This window comes from Somniosus microcephalus, chromosome 4, assembly GCF_052327205.1.
Source record: "Somniosus microcephalus isolate GS21.2 chromosome 4, FLI_Smic_1.0, whole genome shotgun sequence".
In the NCBI taxonomy this organism is placed as follows: Eukaryota; Metazoa; Chordata; class Chondrichthyes; order Squaliformes; family Somniosidae; genus Somniosus; species Somniosus microcephalus.
Window position 1 is genome coordinate 279,624,586 of NC_140990.1, and position 20,793 is coordinate 279,645,378.

The window sequence follows — 20,793 nt, forward strand, 5'->3', positions numbered from 1 at the left end:
TGTGTCCTCCTTTGTGAAGACAGAACCAAAATATGCATTTAATTGGTCAGCCATTTCTTTGTTCCCCATTATAACTTCCCCTGCTTCTGACTGCAAGGGACCTACACTTGATTTCACTCATCTTTTTCTCTTCACATATCTATAAAAGCTCTTAGTCAGTTTTTATGTTCCCTGCAAGCTTACTTTCATATTCTATTTTCCCCTTCTTAATTAATCCCTTTGTCCTCCTTTGTTGAATCCGAAACTGCTCCCAATTCTCAGGGTTACCGCTTTTTCTGGCCAGTTTATATGCCCTCTCCTTGGATCTTATGCTATCCCTAATTTCCCTGGTTAGCCACGGTTGAGTCACCTTTTTTGTTTTATTCTTATCCCAAACTGGGATGAACAACTTCTGTAGTTCATCCATGCGGTCTTTGAATGTTTGCCATTGCCTATCCACCGTCAACCCTTTGAGTGACATTCCCCAATCAATCCTACCCAATTCGCGTCTCATACCATCGTAGTTTCCTTTATTTAAATTCAGGACCCTAGTCTCCGAGTCAACTACTTCACTCTCCATCCTAATGAAGAATTCTATCATATTATGATCGCTCTGACCCAAGGGGCCTCGTACAACAAGATTGCTAATTAATCCTCTCTCATTACATAATACCCAGTCTAAGATGGCCTGATCTCTGGTTGGTTCCTCGACATATTGTTCCAGAAAACCATCCTGTAAACATTCTAGGAATTCCTCCTCCACAGTATTTTTACTAATTTGGTTAGCCCAATTTATATGTAAATCTACTAGAACAGGGTACTTTCTAAATGGTGAAAGGCTAAAAACAGTGGAGTCCAAAGAGACTTGGGGGTCCAGGTACATAGATCATTAAAATGTCATGAACAGGTACAGAAAATAATCAAAAAGGCTAATGGGTTGCTGGCCTTTATGTCTAGAGGACTAGAATACAAGGGGGTAGAAGTGCGGTGCATTGAGTGCAAGCAGAGTTTGGTAAGTGGGAGGTGAGGGGGTGTTTTTGCTCTGTTTTGCTTCCCACTCTCAGGCTAATCCAGCACTGCGGAAGCGGGGCAGCGAGACAATTCAACCAGACAGGCCCCACAGACAGCATTCAAAAGGGAGGTTGGTAATCAGCTGGTTGGTAGGTCCTTTTCCTTCTCTTCTATACCTTTAAGTTGGTAAGTCCTATTAAATAGTGGTGTAATATTATCATCTATATCGGGGCAGAGGGCCTTCATAACTAATAATAAGAAATTTAATTAATTACATAGATATGGGTGAACAGGTGATGTGTTACTGTTGCGAAATGTGGGAGCTGGTGGACCCCATTGAGGCTCACGGTGATTACATTTGCGATAAGTGTTTGCTGCTAGAGGAACTCGGCTCCGTGTTAAAGAGCTTGAGACCGAGCTGCAGACACTGCGACACATCAGGGAGGGGGAGAAGTTCCTGGACTCTATGTTTCAGGAGATGGTCACACCTATGAAGTTCATTACTGCAGATGTAGTCCGTGGTCAGGGACAGGACGGTGTGACTACGAGTGAGGAAGATACAGGGATCCAGGATGTAGTGTTGAAGGAGACGCAGCCCTTGCTCTTGTCAAGCAGGTTCGAGGTTCTTACTCCCTGTGAGGGCGGGAGCGGGGACTGCAGGGAGGATGAGCAACCTGGCCACAACACCATGGAACAGGGGGCCATTCAAGTGGAGGGAGTAAAAAGAAATGTTGTAGTGGTAGGGGATAGTATCATTAGGGGGATAGATAGTGTTCTCTGCAGTCAAGAGCGGGAGTCCCGAAGGCTGTGTTGCCTGCCCGGTGCTAGGGTTAAGGACATCTCTTCTGGGCTGGAAAGAAACTTTGAGTTGGAGGGGGAGGATCCAGTTGTCGTAGTCCATGTTGGTACAAATGACGTAGATAGGGCTAGGAAGCCGGTTCTGTTAAAGGAGTATGAGCAGCTAGGGGTCAAATTAAAAAACAGAACCTCAAGGGTAATAATCTCTGGATTATTACCTGAGCCACGAGCAAATTTGGCTAGGATAAATAAAATTAAAGAGTTAAATGCGTGGCTCAAAGACTGGTGTGGGAAAAATGGGTTTTGCTTCTTGGGACACTGGCACCAGTACTGGGACAGGAGGAAACTGTTCCGTTGGGACGGACTTCACTTGGCCAGTGCTGGGACTAAAGTCCTGGCGAATCATATAACTAGGGCTGTAGAGAGGGCTTTAAACTAATTAGTGGGGGGGGAGGTTTCTAGAGAGCAAATAATAAAAATGACAACGGAGAAGGTCATAGACTTAGGTAGCAGTGGGGGAATTAAAAAAACAAAACGTGTCAGGAAGGGACAGAAGGTATGGAGTAAAAGGTAAAGTAGTAAAAGGGAAAAAAAACAGGAACTAAGTGTCACAAAACATATTTGAAAGTTATTTATCTGAATGCACGTAGCATTCGTAACAAAATGGATGAGTTAACAGCATAAATAACTACATATGGGTATGATCTTGTGGCCATTACAGAAACATGGCTGCAGGGTGACCATGACTGGGAATTAAACATACCAGGTTATTTAACAATCAGGAAGGACAGGCAGGAAGGAAGGGGAGGTAGGGTGGCTATGTTAATAAAGGAAGGAATCACTATAATACAGAGAAATGATATTGGGTCAAAGGAGCAGGATAGTGAAACAGTTTGGGTGGAGATAAGGAATAATAAGGGGGAAAAAAACACTAGTGGGCGTAGTCTATAGGCCTCCGAACAGTTGCAACTCTGTTGGACGGAGTATTAATCAGGAAATAGTTGAGGCTTGTAATAAGGGAACAGCTATAATTATGGGGGATTTTAACTATCATATTAACTGGACAAATCAAATTGGGCAGGGCAGCCTTGAGGATGAGTTCATTGAGTGTATTAGGGATGGGTTTCTTGAGCAGTATGTAACTGAACTGACCAGGGGGGCAAGCAACCTTAGATCTGGTCCTGTGTAACGAGACAGGATTAATTAAAAATGTCCTAGTAAAGGATCCCCTTGGAATGAGTGACCATAACATGGTTGAATTACATATTCAATTAGAGGGTGAGAAGATTGGATCTCAAACAAGCGTGCTGAGCTTGAATAAAGGAGACTATGAAGGTATGAGAGTGGAATTGATTAGAGTGGACTGGGAAAGTAGATTAAAGGGTAAGACGGTACATGATCAGTGGTGTACATTTAAGGAGTTATTTTACAACTTCCAAAAAAGATATATTCCAGAGGAAAAAAGGGTGTAAAAGAAAAGATAGCCATCCGTGGCTAAGTAAAGTAATTAAGGATAGTATCCGACTAAAAACAAGGGCATATAAGGTAGCCAAATCTAGTGGGAGGATAGAAGATTGGGAAGTTTTTAAAAGACAGCAAAAAATAACTAAAAGATTGATTAAGAAAGGGAAGATAGATTATGAAAGTAAATTAGCAAAAAATATGAAAACAGATAGCAAAAGTTTCTATCGTTATATAAAAAGAAAAAGGGTGGCTAAAGTAAATGTTGGTCCCTTAGAGGATAAGACCGGGAAATTAATGGTGGGAAACATGGAGATGGCAAAAACGCTGAACAAATATTTTGTATCAGTCTTTACGGTAGTGGATACTAAGAATATCCCAACACTGGACAAACAGGGGGCTCTGGGGGGGGGGGGGGGGGGGGGAGGAGCTAAATACGATTAAAATCACTAAGGAAGTGGTACTCGGTAAAATAATGGGACTCAAGGCAGATAAATCCCCTGGACCTGATGGCTTACATCCTAGGGTCTTGAGGGAAGTGGCAGTAGGGATTGTGGATGCATTGGTAATAATTTTCCAAAACTCCCTGGACTCAGCAAAGGTCCCGGCAGATTGGAAAACTGCTAATGTAACACCCTTATTTAAAAAGGGTAGTAGGCAGAAGGCTGGAAACTATAGACCTGTTAGCCTAACATCTGTGGTTGGTAAAATTTTAGAGTCCATTATTAAGGAGACAGTAACAGGACATTTGGATAAACATAATTTAATAGGACAAACTCAACATGGTTTCATGAAGGGGAAGTCATGTTTGACAAATTTGCTTGAGTTCTTTGAGGAAGTAACATACAGGGTGGATAAAGGGGAACCAATGGACATAGTGTATTTAGACTTCCAAAAGGCATTTGACAAGGTGCCACATAAAAGATTATTGCTCAAGATAAAAAATCACGGGATTGGGGGTAATATTCTGGCGTGGGTGGAGGATTGGCTCTCTAACAGAAAGCAGAGAGTTGGGATAAATGGTTCATTCTCAGACTGGCAATCAGTAACTAGTGGTGCTCTGCAGGGGTCAGTGCTGGGTCCCCAACTCTTTACAATCTATATTAACGATTTGGAGGAGGGGACCGAGTGTAACATATCAAAGTTTGCAGATGATACAAAGATGGGAGGGAAAGTAGTGAGTGAGGAGGACATAAAAAACCTGCAAGGGGACATCGACAGTGGGCAGAGATTTGGCAGATGGAATACAATACTGGAAAGTGTGAGGTTATGCACTTTGGCAGGAAAAATCGTAGAGCAAGTTATTATCTTAATGGCAAGAAACAGGAACGTACTGCAGTACAAAGGGATCTGGGGATCCTGGTGCACGAAACTCAAAAAGTTAGTATGCAGGTGCAGCTAGTGATCAAGAAGGCCAATGGAATGTTGGCTTTGATTGCTAGGGGGATAGAATATAAAAACAGGGAGGTCTTGCTGCAGTTGTACAAGGTATTGGTGAGACCGCACCTGGAATACTGCATGCAGTTTTGGTGTCCATACTTAAGAAAAGACATACTTGCGCTCGAGTCAGTACAAAGAAGGTTCACTCGGTTAATTCCGGGGATGAGGGGGGTGGACACATGATGAGAGGTTGAGTAGATTGGGACTCTACTCATTGGAGTTCAGAAGAATGAGAGGCGATCTTATTGAAACATATAAGATTGTGAAGGGGCTTGATTGGGTGGATGCGGTGAGGATGTTCCCAATGATGGGTGAAACTAGAACTAGGGGGCATAATCTTAGAATAAGGGGCTGCTCCTTCAAAACTGAGATGAGGAGAAACTTCTTCACTCAGAGGGTGGTAGGTTTGTGGAATTTGCTGCCCCAGAAAGCTGTGGAAGCTACATCATTAAATTAATTTAAAACAGAAATAGATAATTCCCTTTACTTCTGGGAAACTAAGGGTTATGGGGAGCGGGCAGGAAATTGGACACGAGTCTAGGTTCGGAATGGTCGTGGCCCTGTGGGTAGTGGAGCGGGCCCAGGGGCCGTGTAGCCTGGTTCTGCTGCTACTTCTTGTGTTCTAATTCTGTTAGATTTCAGGAGATGGTTTTATTCCCGTTCCTGGCTGGGGTGGCGATCGCCTTTACAGAAGGTAAGTACTGTAGAAAATATAGGGACAGAGTGATCTCCTGGACGAGTTTTGATCGCCTAGATGGGTCGGAGAGGAATTTCCCAGATTTTTTCTCCCAAATTGGCCATTGTTTTTTTTTAAATCTGGTTTTTCGCCTCTCCCGGGAGATCACATGGGTTCGGGTGGGATGGAGAGTGATAGTAGATTTGAGGTTAGGATCAGATCAGCCGTGATCTTATTGAATGGTGGAGCAGGCTCGAGGGGCCGATTGGCCTACTCCTGCTCCTATTTCTTATGTTCTTATGTTAAGCTGCAGCAATAGAAAACCCTGGTTAGACCACACCTGGAGTACTGGAAGCAGTTCTGGGCACCACACCTTAGGAAGGATATATTGGCCTTAGATGGAGTGCAACGTAGGTTTATGAGAATGACAACTGGACTTCAAGGGTTAAGTTACGAGGAGAGATTACACAAATTGGTGTTGTATTCCCTAGAATTTAGAAGGTTAAAGGGTGATCTGATCTAAGTTTTCAAGATATTAAAGGGGAACAGATAGGGTAGATAGAGAGACAGATAGAACTAGGGGGCATAGTCACAATAGTAAGGAAGGATATTAGCTCTGATGACGTGGAATCTGTATGGGTAGAGCTGAGAAATACCAAGGGGCAGAAAACATTAGTGGGAGTTGTATACAGACCCCCAAACAGTAATGCCGAGGTTGGGGATGGCATTAAACGAGAAATTAGAGACGTGTGCAATAAGGGCACAGCAGTTATCATGGGTGACTTTAATCTACATAGATTGGGCTAACCAAATTAGTAACAATACTGTGGAGGAGGAATTCCTCGAGTGTATACGGGATGGTTTCCTGGACCAATACGTCGAAGAACCAACTGGAGATCAGGCCATCTTAGACTGGGTATTTTGTAATGAGAAAGGATTAATTAGCAATCTTGTTGTGCAAGGCCCCTTGGGGCGAAGCGATCATGATATGATCGAATTCTTCATTAAGCTGGAGAGTGAAGTATTGGACTCAGAGACTAGGGTCATGAATTTAAATAAAGGAAACTACGATGGTATGAGGCGTGAGTTGGCCAGGATGGATTGGGGAACGTTACTTAAAGGGTTGACGGTGGATAGGCAATGGCAAACATTTAAAGATCGCACGGATGAACTACAGAATTTATTCATCCCAGTTTGGCATAAAAATAAAACAAAAAAGGTGACTCAACCGTGGCTAACAAGGGAAATTAGGGACAGCATAACATCCAAGAGGAGGACATATAAATTGGCCAGAAAAAGCAGCAAACCTGAGGATTGGGAGCAGTTTAGGATTCAGCAAAGGAGGACAAAGGGATTAATTAAGAGGAGGAAAATAGAGTATGAGAGTAAGCTTGCAGGGAACATAAAAACTGACTGAAAAAGCTTCTATCGATATGTGAAGAGAAAAAGATTGGTGAAGTCAAGCGTAAGTCCCTTGCAGTCAGAATCAGGGGAATTTATAATGGGTAAGAAAGAAATGGCAGACCAATTAAATAAATACTTTGGTTCTGTCTTGGCCAGTGTCGGGAGCGGTGAGAGCGGAGTTTCAGTGAGTATTTAAACTCACTTTCGCGGGCTATTTTTACAGAGGCCAGTGTCAGGAGCGGTGAGAGCAGAGGTTCAGTGAGTATTTAAACTCACTTTCGCGGGCTATTTTTACAGAGGCTTACCAATCTCACAGACCGGCGGTGGCATTCCAGAGCCACGTCACGATTCAAAACGTGACACGGGCAGGAGGCAGCTGATTGGGTGAGTGCGGCCATGTGAGTATTTATACGACTCTATAGTTTGACAGTTAAGGTTCATAGTTTATAAAGTTTAGAAGGTCTTAATTTTGTGGTTATAGTTTCTAAGGTGTCTGTTGTGTAGCGGGGAGTGCTAGGAAACAAGGGCTCTTGAGTATATAATTTAATAGTATAATTGGTGGTATTGATTTAATTTAAATTAATTAAAGGGTAAATCATGGCAGCAAAGCTCGGCCCCGTGGCATGCTCCTCCTGCACTATGTAGGAAATCAGGTACACTTCCTGTGTCCCCGACGACCATGTGTGGGGGAAGTGTATCCAGCTGCAGCTACTGGCAGACCGTGTTGTGGCGCTGGAGCTGCGAATGGATACATACTGGAGCATTCACGATGCTGAGGACATCGTGGATATCACGTTTAATCAGGTGGTCACACCGCAGGTAAAGGCTGCACAGACAGGAAGGGAATGGGTGACCACCAGGCAGAGTAGTTGGCGCAGGCAGATAGTGCAGGGGTCCCCTGTGGCCATCCCCCTCTCAAACAGATATACTGCTTTGGATGTTGGGGAGGATGGCTTATCGGGGGAAGGCAGCAACAACCAACTTCGTGGCACCATGGGTGGTTCTGCTGCACAGGACGGGAGGAAAAACAGCGGGAGAGCTATGGTGATAGGGGATTCTATTGTAAGGGGAATAGATAGGCATTTCTGCAGCCGCAAACGAGAGTCCAGGATGGTACGTTGCCTCCCTGGTGCAAGGATGTCTCGGAGCGGCTGCAGGGCATTCTGGAGGGGGAGGGTGAACAGCCAGTTGTCATGGTGCATATAGGTAAAAAATGAGATGCTGAATATAGGGAATTAGGAGGTAAATTAAAAAAATAGGACCTCAAAAGGTAGTAATCTCAGGATTGCTACCAGTGCCACATGCTAGTCAGAGTAGAAATAGAAGGATATTTCAGATGAATACGTGGCTAGAAGAATGGTGCATGGGGGAGGGATTCAAATTCCTGGGACATTGGAACCGGTTCTGGGGGAGGTGGGACCAGTACAAACTGGACGGTTTGCACGTGGGCAGGACCGGGACCGATGTCCTAGGGGGAGTGTTTGCTAGTGCTGTTGGGGAGGATTTAAACTAAAATGGCAGGGGGCTGGGAACCTGTACAGGGAGACAGAGGAAAGGGAAGCAAGGATAGAAGCAAGACAGGAAGGAGAAAAGCAAAAGTGGAAGTCAGAGAAATCAAGGGTGTAAATCAAACATGGCCGCAGTAAACAATAATTCTAAAAGGTCAGAGTGTTAAAAAAACAAGCCTGAAGGCTTTGTGTCTTAATGCGAGGAGCATTCGTAATAAGGTAGATGAATTAGCTGCGCAAATAGATGTAAACGGATATGATATAATTGGGATTACAGCGACATGGCTCCAGGGTGACCAAGGCTGGGAATTCAACATCCAGGGGTATTCAATATTCAGGAAGGGCAGGCAAAAAGGAAAAGGCAGTGGGGTAGCATCGCTGGTTAAAGAGGAGATTAACACAATAGTAAGGAAGGATATTAGCTCCGATGATGTGGAATCTGTATGGGTAGAGCTGAGAAATACCAAGGGGCAGAAAACGTTAGTGGGAGTTGTATACAAACCCCCAAACAGTAATGCAGAGGTTGGGGATAGCATTAAATGGGAAATTAGAGATGCGTGCAATAAGGGCACAGCAGTTATCATGGGTGACTTTAATCTACATATAGATTGGTCTAACCAAATTAGTAACAATACTGTGGAAGAGGAATTCCTAGAGTGTATACGGGATGGTTTCCTGGACCAATATGTCGAGCAACCAACTAGAGATCAGGCCATCTTAGACTGGGTATTATGTAATGAGAAAGGATTAATTAGCAATCTTGTTGTGCGAGGCCCCTTGGGAAGGAGGAATCATAATATGATAGAATTCTTCATTAAGATGGAGAGAGTGAAGTAGTTGACTCAGAGACTAGGGTACTGAATTTAAATAAAGGAAACTACGATGGTATGAGGCGCGAGTTGTCTAGGATGGATTGGGGAACGTTACTTAAAGGGTTGATGGTGAATAGGCAATGGCAAACATTTAAAGATCGCATGGATGAACTACAGAATTTGTTCTTCTCTGTTTGGCATAAAAATTAAACAAAAAAGGTGACTCAACCGTGGCTAACAAGGGAAATTAGGGATAGCATAACATCCAAGAAAAGGACATATAAATTGGCCAGAAAAAGCAGCAAACCTGAGGATTGGGAGCAGTTTAGGATTCAGCAAAGGAGGACAAAGGGATTAATTAAGAGGGGGGAAATAGAGTATGAGAGTAAGCTTTCAGGGAACATAAAAATTGAGTGTAAAAGCTTCTATAGATATGTGAAGAGAAAAAGATTGGTGAAATCAAGCATAGGTCCCTTGCAGTCAGAATCAGGGGAATTTATAATGGGTAACAAAGAAATGGCAGACCAATTAAATACATACTTTGGTTCTGTCTTCACAAAGGAGGACACAATTAACCTCCCAGAGATGTCAGGGAACATAAGGTCTAATGAGAGTGAGGAACTGAATGAAATCAGTATTTGTAGGGAAATGGTGTTAGGGAAATTGACGGGATTGAAGCCCGATAAATCCCCAGGGCCTGATAATCTACATCCTAGGGTACTTAAGGAAGTGGCCCTAGAAATAGTAGATGCATTGCTGGTCATCTTCCAAAATTCTATGGACTCTGGAACAGTTCCCATGGATTGGAGGGTAGCTAATGTTACCCTACTATTCAAAAAAGGTGGTAGAGAGAAAATGGGGAATTATAGACCGGTAAGCCTGACATCGGTAGTGGGGAAAATGCTAGAGTCCATTATATAAGATATAATAGCAGAGCACTTGGAAAACAGGGACAGGATCGGACAAAGTCAACATGGATTTACAAAAGGTAAATCGTGCTTGACTAATCTACTGGAATTTTTTGAGGATGTAACTGGTAGAATAGGTAAGGGAGAACCAGTGGATGTGGTGTATTTGGACTTTCAGAAGGCTTTCGATAAGGTCCCGCATAAGAGATTAGCATATAAAGTTAAAGCACATGGGATTGGGGGCAGGGTACTGACTTGGATATAGAACTGGTTGGCAGACAGGAAGCAAAGAGTTGGAATAAACAGGTCTTTTTCCAAGTGGCAGGCAGTGACTAGTGGGGTACTGCAGGGATTGATCCTTGGACCCCAGCTATTCACAATATATATTAATGATCTAGACGAGGGAACTAGATGTAATATCTCCAAGTATGCAGACGACACACAGCTGGGTGGGCGTGTGTGCTGTGAGGAGGATGCCGAGAAACTCCAGCATGATTTGGACAGGTTGGGTGATTGGGCAGAAGCATGGCAGATGCAATATAACATGGATAAATGCGAGGTTATCCACTTTGGCATCAAAAACAGGAAGGCAGATTATCTGAATGGCAATAGATTGGGAGAAGGGGAATTGCAACGAGACCTGGGTGTCCTTGTGCACCAGTCACTGAAGGTAAGCATGCAGGTGCAGCAGGCGGTTAAGGCGGCAAATGGTATGTTGGCCTTCATAGCGAGAGGGTTTGAGTACAGGAACAAGAATGTCTTGCTGCAGTTGTACAGGGCCTTGGTGAGACCACATCTTGAGTATTGTGTGCAGTTTTGGTTGCCTTATCTGAGGAAGGATGTTCTTGCCATGGAGGGAGTGCAGCGAAGATTCACCAGGTTGATACCTGGGATGGCAGGAATGACGTATGAGGAGAGATTGGCTCGATTGGGCTTATACTCGCTGGAGTTTAGAAGAATGAGGGGATCTCATTGAAACTTATAAAATTCTAAAAGGACTAGACAGACTAGATGCAGGAAGGATGTTCCCGATGGTCGGAGAGTCCAGAACCAGGGGTCACAGTCTAAGGATAAGGGGTAAGCCATTTAGGACAGAGATGAGGAGGAATTTCTTCACCCAGAGTGGTGAACCTGTGGAATTCTCTACCACAGAAGGCCGTAGAGGCCAATTCATTAAATATATTCAAGAAGGAGTTCGATATATTTCTTAAGGCCAAAGGGATATGGAGAGAAGGCAGGAACACGGTACTGAATTTGGATGATCAGCCATGGTCTCATTGAATGGCGGAGCAAGCTCGAGGGGCCGAATGGCCTACTCCTGCTCTTATATTCTATGTTTAGTCGAAATTAGAGCCAGACCGTTCAGGAGTGAAATTAGGAAAACTTCTACACACAAAGGGTGGTAGAAGTTTGGAACTCTCTTCCGCAAACGGCAATTAATGCTAGCTCAATTGTTAATTTTAAAATCGGCGATTGATAGCTTTGTTAACCAAAAGGTATTAAGGGATATGGGCCAAAGGTGGGTATATGGAGTTAGGTCGCAGATCAGACATGATCTCACTGAATGGTGGAACAGGCTCGAGGGGCTGAATGACCTACTCCTGTTCCTAATCAAGGAGGAGGATCGTAACAGGCTTCAGGAGTACATCGACAGGCTGGTGAAATGGGCAGACATCTGGGAGATGAAACTTAATGCAGTGAAGTCTGAAGTGATACATTTTGGCATGAAGAATGAGGAGAGGCAATATGAACTAAATGGTGCAATTTTAAAGTAGTTGCAGGAACAGAGAGACCTGAGCATGTGTGCACATAAATCTTTGAAAGTGGCAGGACAAGTTTAGAAGCCGGTTCAAAAAGCAATATGGGATGCTTGGCTTTATTAATAGAGGCATAGAGTACAAAAGTAAGGAAGGTATGCAAAACCTTTATAAAACACTAGTTAGGCCCCAGCCTTAATTGTGTTTAATTCTGGGTACCACACTTTAGGAAGGATGTTAGCGCCTTAGACAGGGTGCTGAAGAGATTTACTAGTATGGTACCAGGGATGAGGCACTTTAGTTTTGTGGAGAGACTGGAGAAGCTGGGGTTGTTCTCAGGGCAGAGAAGGTTAAAAGAAAATTTGATAAGAGATGTTACATCATGAATAGTTTTACAGTAAATAAGAAATTGTTTCCAGTGGCAGAAGGGTTAGTAACCAGAGGACACAGATTTATGATGATTGGCAAAAGAACCAGAGGCGACATGAGGAAACTTTAAAAAAAAATTTAAACACAGCGAGTTGTGATCTGGAATGCACTGCCCGAAAAGGGTGGTGGAATCAGAAACAACAGTAACATTCAAGAGAATTGCATAAATACTTGAAGGGAAAAAGAGCAGGAGAGTGGGATAAATTGGATAGCTTCACTAAGAGCCGGCACAGGCACAATGGGCCGGATGGCCTCCTTCTGTGTTGCATCATTCTATGATTCTATAAACATTTGAAGCAGAAGAAGATGCAGGATTGGGTGAGAATGCAGGACATTGGGATTAGTTTTGGATTGGTCTAGCAAAGAGCGGACACAGATATAATGGGCCGAGTTGCCTCCTTCAGTGCTGTAATTGTCCAGATCATCTTGGTGGTACTACACTGGTGGCACAGATACTGGAAAATATAAATAATGTGCACACAACAGAGATATTCACCACCAGTCTGCAGTAGGCAACTGCAACACACTATAAAATAATAAATATATTTGGAGAAAATATATTTATTGAAAGTTAATTGGCAGCCAATTTAGAATTTTATCAGCCAGTTAAAATTCTGTAAGAGTTGCAGATTTCTGGAAATAATTCCCGTATCTGGTGTGGAACTCCCATAAAACACCAGAGATGGAAGTACTTATCAAAACAACAGTGACACTGCCTTCCTGACCCTGAAAAATGCCAGTGACAAAACAGTGTAGAAATGATTCAAGAATCCATAGTCCTACATCCTGCTGCAATGGTGTTATTCATATTTAATTAAGTTTTTTCCATGAATTATAGGGATCCACGTTTAAAAGCCTACCTCTTGATGAAAATATTTTGTCTGCCATGGCGTCTCTGTCTCTGCACGATGTCGCGCTTCTGATCTCTGACGTTCCTCCAGTAAACTTTTATATTCAGTTGCCTTCTCTATGTTGCTTATCCTCAAAGCTTCAGTCACATGTTGCCACAAGCGTCTATCAGATATACAAATTAAACCATTAGATACATTATACGGAACTTTTGAAAAATTCATTCTTGGGATTTGGGCGTCACTGGCAAAGCCGGCATTTATTGCCCATCCCTAATTGCACCAGGGAAGGTGGTCGTGAGTCTTCTTGAACCGCAGCATTGCATGTGGTAAAGGTGATTCCTCCAATACGGTTAGGTAGGGAGTTGCAGAATTTTGACCCTGTGGCAATGAAGGAATGGCGATATATGTACAAGTCAGGATGGTGCGTGACTAGGAGTGGCTGTTTAAGCCAGTGGACAGGGTGCCAATCAAGTGGACTGCTTTGTCCTGGATAGTGTCAAACTTCTTGAATATTATTGGAGCTGCACCATCCAGGCAAGTGGAGAACATTCCATCACACTCCTAACTTTTGCCCTGTAGGTGGTAGAGGCACTTTGTGGAGTCAGGAGGTGAACCACTCGCCACAGAATACCCAGCCTCCAACCTACTCAAGTAGCCACAACATTTATGTGGCTGATCCAGTGGAACTTTAGATGAATGGTGACCGCCCCCCCCCACCCCCCGAGGATGTTGATGGTGGTGGGACTCAGCGATGGTACTGCCATTGAATGTCAAGGGGAGGTGGTTATGCTCTCTCTTGTTGGAGATGGTCATTACACTTGCGTGGCACAAATATTACTCGTCACTTACCAGCCCAAGCTTGGATGTTGTTCAGCTCTTGCTGCATGCTTCAGTATCTGAGGAATTGCAAATGGAACTGAACACTGTGCAATCATCAGCAAACAGCTCTACTTCTGACCTTATGATGGAGAGGTGGTCATTGGTGAAGCAGCTGAAGGTAGTTGGGTCTGGGACATTGCCCTAAGGAACTCCTGGGGCCGAGATGATTGGCCGCGAACAACCATAATCATCTTCCTTTGCGCCAGAAATAACTGAAGCCACTGGACAGTTTTTCCCCTTGATCCCCATCGACTTCAGTTTGACTCGGGCTCCTTGGTGCCACACTCGGCCAAATGCTGCCTTGATGTCAAGGGCAGTCACTCTCACCTCACCTCTGGAATTCAGCTAGTGTCCATATTTGGATCAAGGCTGTAATGAGATCTGGAGCAGAGTATTCTGGCAGAACCCAAACTGAGCATCGGTGAGCAGGTTATTGGTGACCAAGTGCTGCTTGATAGCACCGTTGATAACTTCGCCATCACTTTGCTATAATTGGAAGTAGGCTGATGGGGCAGCAATTGCTGGGTTGGATTTCTTCTGCTTTTTGTGGACAAGACATACCTGGACAAACACAGCTAATTGCTATTTGGGAGGCGAGAAGGGTGAAAATACTTAAGTTTAATTTTCAGCAGCACTTGTGTCAAAAAATGACCAAGTCAAGTCGGCCTTGGCTCAGTGGTAGCACTCGCACCTCTGTGATAGAAGGTCATGGGTTCCTTTATTCCTTCCCCTCCAATTCAATTCACAGAGGGACTATCCCTCCTCTCCCAAACACCCCCTACCAGTTCACAGAGGGATTTTAGGATTTTACCTCCTTAAATGATCTCACCACTGGTTGAGGCTGCTGGATGTATCTTACACTGCTGCTTCACTCCAGGAGTGTACTCTATGCTGCAGGCAGGAATTCCTTATCCATCATGAGACCAGGAATTCTCACTTACAATCTGCAGTATGGAGCTTGCCCCTGCAAACAAGGAGCAGACCAGAAGCAATTTCCTGTACCCAAAGATAAAAAGTATGCAGATTTGTGTAAAGTAAGTAAGCCTGGTTCGACATCCACCTAGGAGAGATCATTGCCGCTTTCTAAAATAGAAAAGATTCCATTTCCTACACTAACAGTGATTTAAAAAAAATAATTCAAAGCACAAACTACAGGAAACTTTCTGATATCCGGCACTGACGGGACCGAGCTGGTGCCGTAACATCAAAAGTGCCGGACATACCAGAGTTAATGTTTAAACATACAGAACTGAGAAGCTCCGTGTGAATCAACAAACCCTGTTGCTTAGCAACAGCTTCAAAACAGTCAGCTGAAGCTGTTGCTATAGCTACAGACCTTGCAGTGCTTGACCGGGAAAAAAAAGCAAGAACTAAAAAAACATAGAAAACGGCTCCTGATTTTTGCCGTTAGATCGAGTATTCCGGACATATAACCTCCGGATAAACCAAAGTTTCCTGTAGTAAGATAAGAGTATACAAAAAGAAAATACTGCAGATGCTGGAAATCTGAAATAAAAACAGAAAATGCTGGAGATACTCAGCTGGTCAGGTGAAGAGAGAATCAGAGTTAACGTTTCGGTCGATGACCTTTTGTCAGATAAGAGTATATCAAGATATATGCTACAAAGAGCGACAGCAGGCCAGTTTGGAAGAGTAAGGCGTTTGTGGCGATCATGTGGTTGTGGAGTTCCCCCAGCATCTATAATGGTAGCTGCAATTCATAGAATAGTTACAGCAAAGAAGGAGGCCAATCGGCCCATCGGGCCCGTGCCAGTTCTCTGCAAGAGCACTTCAGCTTGCCCCACTCCCCTGCCCTTTTCCCGTAGCTCTGCAAATGTTTTTCCTTTAGGTACTTATCCAATTCCCTTTTGAAAGCCACGATTGAATCTGCCCCCACCACCCTTTCAGGCAGTGCATTCCAGATCCTAACCACTCGCTGCGTTTGGCTCTTTTGCCAATCACCTTAAATCTGTATCCTCTGGTTCGCGACCCTTCCGCCAATGGGAACAGTTTCTCTCTAGCTACTTTGTCTACACACACCTTAACCAATCTCCTCTCAACCTTCTCTACTCGAAGGAGAACAACCCCAGCTTCTCTAGACTATCCACATAACTAATGTCCCTCATCCCTGAAATCATTCTCCTAAATCTTTTCTGCACCCTCTCTAAGGCCTTCACATCCTTCCTAAAGTGCGGTGCCCAGAATTGGACACAATACTCCAGTTGAGGGCGAACCAGTGTTTTATAAAGGTCATCATACCTTCCTTGTTTTTGTACTCTATGCCTCTATTTATGAAGCCCAGGATCCCATATGCTTTTTTAACCGCTTTCTCAACCTGCCCTGCCATCTTCAACAATCTGTGCACATATACCCCCAGGTCTCTCTGTTCATGCACCCCCTTTAGGTTTCTACTCTTTAGTTTATGTTGCCTCTCCTCATTCTTCCTACCAAAATGCATCAGTTTGTACTCATGAGAAATGAGAAAGCAATACAGCAGGCTAGAGATGGGGGAAATAATAACCAGAGTGTGACAGGAAGGGACAGAATGTTTAAAAATAAGAGTGTAACAGAAAAAAAGGCCAAAACAAGGAAAAATGGTTAAACACTATCTGAATGCACACAGCATTCGTAACAAGATAAATGAGTTGACGGCACAAATAGATACAGAGACGTGGTTGCAAAGCAACCAGGGCTGGGAACTGAATATTCCAGGGTATATGATAATTCGGAAGGATAGAAAAAAAGGAAAGGGAGGTGGGGTGGCTTTGTTGGTAAAAGATGGGATCAGTGCAGTGGTGAGAAGTGATATTGGCTCAGAAGATCAAGATGTAGAATCGGTTTGGGTGGAGATAAAAAATAAGGGGAAAAAGTCTCTGGTGGGCGTAGTCTACAGGCCCCCAAACAGTAGCAATGCTGTTGGACAGAGTATAAATCAACAAATAATGGAGGCCTGTAAAAAAGGTACAGTAATAATCGTGGGTGATTTTAATCTCCATATTGATTGGACAAATCAAATTGGCCATGGTAGCCTAGAGGAAGAGTTCATAGAGTGCATCCGGGATGTTTTCCTAGAACAGTATGTAATGGAACCAACCAGGGAGCAGGCTATCTTGGATCTGGTACTATGTAATGAGATAGAGTTAATAAATTATCTCATAGTAAAGGGTCCTCTAGGAAAGTGTGATCATAGCATGGTTGAATTTCAAATTCAGTTCGAGGGTGAGAAAGTTGTATCCCAAACCAGTGTCCTGATCTTAAACAAAGGCAATTATAAATGGCATGAGGGCAGAACTGGCTAAAGTGGACGGGAAAAACAAATTAAAGGGTAAGAAAATTGAAATGCAGTGGCGGACATTTAAGGAGATATTTCATAACTCTCAACAAAAATATATTCCAGTGAGAAAGAAAGATTTTAAGAGAAGGGAGCACCATCCGTGGCTAACTAAGGAAGTAAAGGATGGTATCAAATTGAAAACGAAGGCATACAATGTTGCCAAGATTGGTGGGAGACCAGACGATTGGGAAATTTAAAAAAACCAGCAAAGGATGACTAAAAAAATAAAGAGAGAGAAGATGAATTATGAGAGTAAGCTGGCAAAAAACATTAAAACAGATAGTAAGAGCTTCTACAGGTATATAAAAAGGAAGAGGGTAGCTAAAATAAACGTTGGTCCCTTGGAGGATGAGACTGGGAAATTAATAATGGGGAACGGGGAAATGGCAGAGACTCTGAACAAATATTTTGCATCTGTCTTCACTGTAGAAGACACCAACAACATTCCAATAATGGTTAATCAAGGGGCCCACAGGAAGTGGGGAACTAAAGATAATCACTATCACTAAGGAAATAGTACTTGGTAAAATAATGGGACTAAAAGACAACAAGTCCCCTGGACCAGATGGCCTGCATCCAAGAAGTGGCTGCAGAGATAGTGGATGCATTGGTTGCAATATACCAAAATTCCCTGGACTCTAGCGGTTTTCCAATCCGCTGGGACACCTCCAATGTAACACCCCTATTGAAGAAAGGAGGGAGACAGAAAGCAGGAAACTATAGACCAGTTAGCCTAACATCTGTCGTTGGGAAAATGCTGGAGTCCTTCATTAAGGAAGCAGTAGCAGAGCACTTGGAAAACAGTGACAGGATCAGACAAAGTCAACATGGATTTACAAAAGGTAAATCATGCTTGACTAATCTACTGGAATTTTGAGAGGATGTAACTGGTAAAATAGATAAGGGAGAACCAGTGGATGTGGTGTATTTGGACTTTCAGAAGGCTTTCGATAAGGTCCCGCATAAGACACTGGCGTGCAAAGTTAAAGCACATGGGATTGGGGGCAAGGTACTGACTTGGATAGAGAACTGGTTGGCAGACAGGAAGCAAAGAGTTGGAATAAACGGGTCTTTTTCCGAGTGGCAGGTAGTGACTAGTGGGGTACCGCAGGGATCAATGCTAGGACCCCAGCTATTCACAATATATATTAATGATCTAGACGAGGGAACTAGATGTAATATCTCCAAGTTTGCAGACGACACAAAGCTGGGTGGGCGTGTATGCTGTGAGGAGGATGCCGACAAAATCCAGTATGATTTGGACAGGTTGGGTGATTGGGCAGAAGCATGGCAGATGCAGTGTAATGTGGATAAATGCAAGGTTATCCACTTTGGTGGCAAAAACAGGAAGACAAATTATTATCTGAACAGCAATAGATTGGGAAAAGGGGAAGTGCAACGAGACCTGGGTGTCCTTGTGCACCAGTGCTGAAGGTAAGCATGCAGGTGCAGCAGGCGGTTAAGAAGGCAAATGGTATGTTGGCCTTCATAGCGAGAGGATTCAAGTACAGGAGCAAGGATGTCTTGCGGCAGTTGTACAGGGCCTTGGTGAGACCACACCTTGAGTATTGTGTGCAGTTTTGGTCGCCTTATCTGAGGAAGGATGTTCTTGCCATGGAGGGAGTGCAGCAAAGATTCACCAGACTGATACCTGGGATGGCAGGAATGACGTATGAAGAGAGATTGGGTCGATTAGGCTTATATTCGCTAGAGTTTAGAAGAATGAGAGGGGATCTCATTGAAACTTATAAAATTCTAACAGGACTAGACAGACTAGATACAGGAAGGATGTTCCTGATGGCGGGGGAGTCTAGAACCAGGGGTCACAGTCTAAGGATAAGGGGTAAGCCATTTAGGACTGAGATGAGATGAGGAGGAATTTCTTCACCCAGAGAGTGGTGAACCTGTGGAATTCTCTACCACAGAAGGCAGTTAAGGCCAACTTAAGAAATATATCTAACTCCTTCTTGAAAATATTTAATAAGGCTAAAGGGATCAAGGGATACGGACAGAAAGCAGGGACAGGGTACTGAATTTGGATGATCAGCCATGATCTCATTAAATGGCGGAACAAGCTCGAGGGGCCGAATGGCCTACTCCTGCTCCTATCTTCTATGTTTCTATGAGAGAGATTACAAAATGCTACAGTTCAGAGGGACCGGGGGGTCCTTGTGCATGAAACACAAATAGTTAGCATGCAGGTACAGCAAGTAATCAAAAAGGCAAATGGAATGTTGGCCTTTATTTCAAGGGGGTTGGGGTATAAAAGCAGGGAAGTCCTGCTACAACTGTACAAGGTATTGGTGAGACCACACCTTGAGTACTGCGTAGAGTTTTGGTCTCCTTATTTAAGGAAGGATATAATTGCATTGGAGGCAGTTCAGAGATGATTCACTAGGTTAATTCCAGAGATGAGGGGTTTGACTTATGAGGAAAGGTTGAGCAGGCTGGGCCTATACTCATTGGAATTTAGAAGAATGAGAGGTGATCTTATCGAAACATAAGATACTGAGGGGGCTCGACAGGGTAGATGCAGAGAGGATGTTTCCCCTCATGGGGAAATCTAGAACTCGGGGGCACAGTCTCAGAATAAAGGGTTGCTCTTTTAGAACTGAGATGAGGAGGAACTTCTCTGAGGGTCGTAAATTTGTGGAATTCTCTGCCCCAAAGAGCTGTGGAGGCTGGGTCATTAAATACATTTGAAGTGGAGATAGACAGATTTTTGCATGATAAGGGAGTGAAGGGTTATGGGGAGCGGGCTGGGAAGTGGCTTTGAGCCCAAATCAGCCATGGGGGAGAAAGTGCTTTATTTATTTTAGTGAAAATCCATTAAAAGTTTAACTTAAGAGTTGTCCAATATATTAGGCATTACTCACATGCAGCTAATTGTGAATCCAGATGTGGCGAATTGCATTTATTGACGCTGTTGTTAAGCATGTGATCTCAATACTTGTATTCCTTTTACGTAATATGTTTGTTGGTAAAATGGTTAAGACAAAAAGCAGGGTGTGAATTTTTTTTGATTGTTGTATTTGCTTTACTTCCTTTATTGTTATCTGCTAAAATGGTGTGCAACACAGGTGAAAATGTGGGCTTCAGCACCATGGAAACATTTGCAACATTGTATGGAGCGGGGAGCTATCATTGTGGAATAGCCAGTCCATGGCAGTCAAAATAGCAAACTCAACCAACAATGAGCAGCTCCAACAAGGTAAGTTGTGGTGAAGTTGTATCGAACTACGGTGGAAAGCAGAGGCAGGTCTGGCATATCTCATTATATGAGTTTCCATTCTCAGCAATCACTCTAATGAAGTCAATGTATCGCTTGCAACTGCTGGACAAAATCTAGAACCTGCACCAAGATGTGCTGTATCTGATCAATCCATGCCAGAATTCCAAACTTTGGTGAAGGAGAAAGACTGCAAAGTTTCACATTGAATGGTGATAGACGTACGTTAAGTAAATATACATGTGAATCAAACAGCATGTTGGCCTTTATTGCAAGGGGGTTGGCATACCAGAGTAAGGAAATCTTACTACAATTGT

At 43.6% G+C, this 20,793-nt stretch overlaps 1 protein-coding gene across 4 annotated transcripts in view; it reads right to left on the reverse strand.

Annotated features, from left to right (window-relative positions):
- Positions 1–20,793, reverse strand: part of osbpl11 (oxysterol binding protein-like 11) — a 102,446-nt gene that overhangs the window by 12,295 nt on the left and 69,358 nt on the right. For 3 of the 4 annotated variants that reach the window (XM_085986513.1, XM_085986516.1, XM_085986515.1), the window contains one exon: positions 13,044–13,197. The exons of the other annotated variant lie outside the window; for it this stretch is intronic. In XM_085986513.1, coding sequence (XP_085842639.1) covers positions 13,044–13,197 — 154 coding nt within the window. The remainder of the gene's footprint in view (positions 1–13,043; positions 13,198–20,793) is intronic. 4 annotated transcript variants of the gene reach the window in all.